Source organism: Aureobasidium melanogenum (genome assembly GCF_000721775.1).
Source record: "Aureobasidium melanogenum CBS 110374 unplaced genomic scaffold scaffold_130, whole genome shotgun sequence".
Taxonomy (NCBI): Eukaryota; Fungi; Ascomycota; class Dothideomycetes; order Dothideales; family Saccotheciaceae; genus Aureobasidium; species Aureobasidium melanogenum.
The window spans coordinates 1-1,299 of NW_024470182.1; the positions used below are offsets into that span (position 1 = coordinate 1).

General features: G+C 49.0%; 1 protein-coding gene across 1 annotated transcript; it reads right to left on the reverse strand.

Annotated features, from left to right (window-relative positions):
• Positions 1-824: 824 nt before the first annotated feature.
• M437DRAFT_89421 (uncharacterized protein) lies at positions 825-1,283 on the reverse strand (the record flags this gene model as incomplete). Its single annotated transcript, XM_041029051.1, has 2 exons — positions 825-1,106; positions 1,161-1,283. Coding segments are annotated over 2 exons (405 nt in total), but the record flags the coding sequence as incomplete, so codon positions are not given.
• Between the last annotated feature and the right edge of the window lie 16 nt (positions 1,284-1,299).

Consider the following 1,299-nt stretch of genomic DNA (forward strand, 5'->3'; position numbering starts at 1 on the left):
CAGAGATCGACAAACGCACAGACCGCCATAGCGCTAACCGAGAGCGTGGCCAGAGCGCAAGATCTTTACTGAAGCTGTGCCCTAAGCTGCTTCAATCACGAAATTTGCTGACGACACGGTAGAGGGTTGCATTGAAGCTACAGATCAAGACACCACACGTTTTCGATGGGAGAAGAAACACTGGTACACTCACCACAATACCCTGACTTGGGTGAGTACTTCGGGTCTGAGGCAGCCGTTATTGATGGAACTGCATCGAACATCTGATCGGACACTGTTGGTAAATCCTTGCCTCACGAACACTCACTATCTTTGATTGAACTCTTTGCGACCTTCCTGATGTGTTGGCGATGTTGACATGACTCTTCAGCCAACCGCGTAAGCTCGTCTATTGAAGCAGGCATAAAGAGCAAGAAAAGGCCGAGATGGTCTTCTTCGTCGCCGCGAAGCCACCAGATTGCCTCACCCGAAACGAAGAATTGGAGTTCCAACGGTCACAAGAGATGTGTATTCGTATGGGTTGCTTACGGTGGAAGCCGAACTTCCTCGTCAAGTGATGTATCCTGCTGTACTATCCTCGCTATGCTCTGTTAGACTGTCACTGTCCCCACTGCCTATCACTTTCTCAGGCCAGCACCCAGCACCAGACTACGGAGTATATGATTGAGCATACAATGTTGATCTGAAGTATCAACCCAAGAAAGAATCGTGCCTGTTTCTTTTGCTCCCGTCCCTTACCACAATAGTCGAATGTCTCGCGTCACATCGGACCGAGCTTGACTGCTGGATGATATCGAACGTCTGTATGCTTAGATGATCACATCTCACAAGCGATACTCGCATTCGTCAGATGCTCGTCTCGAGTTTCGATGGACATAGAGTGCACGTAGTGCTAGCGTGATAGGAATAGCAAACGCGATGACAACCATCAGGGTAATTTTGGCTGGAAGATATCCTGGAGCATCGTCCTTTTGGTATGTTTGGGGACCGATGATATTTGCAACGCCGAACGCAGCAGAAATCACAGCACTTGCAGTCACTTTCTGCGTGTGGCCGTTGTAATTAGCGCCAACCCAATCATATATGATAGCCAACGGAGCCACAATCTATTTTCAGTCAGTCTTCACTCACCACATTTCCATCAATAGCTGCAGACTCACAAAGTTGACCAAATAGATACCAGCGAGAGACCCAGCTGGACGACCGATGCCCTCAAAAGAAAGCAGAGCACCACCAATCAGAGCAGGTATCAAGAGACCTACGATGGACAGCCACCTGGGTGCCTGCTTCACAATTGCC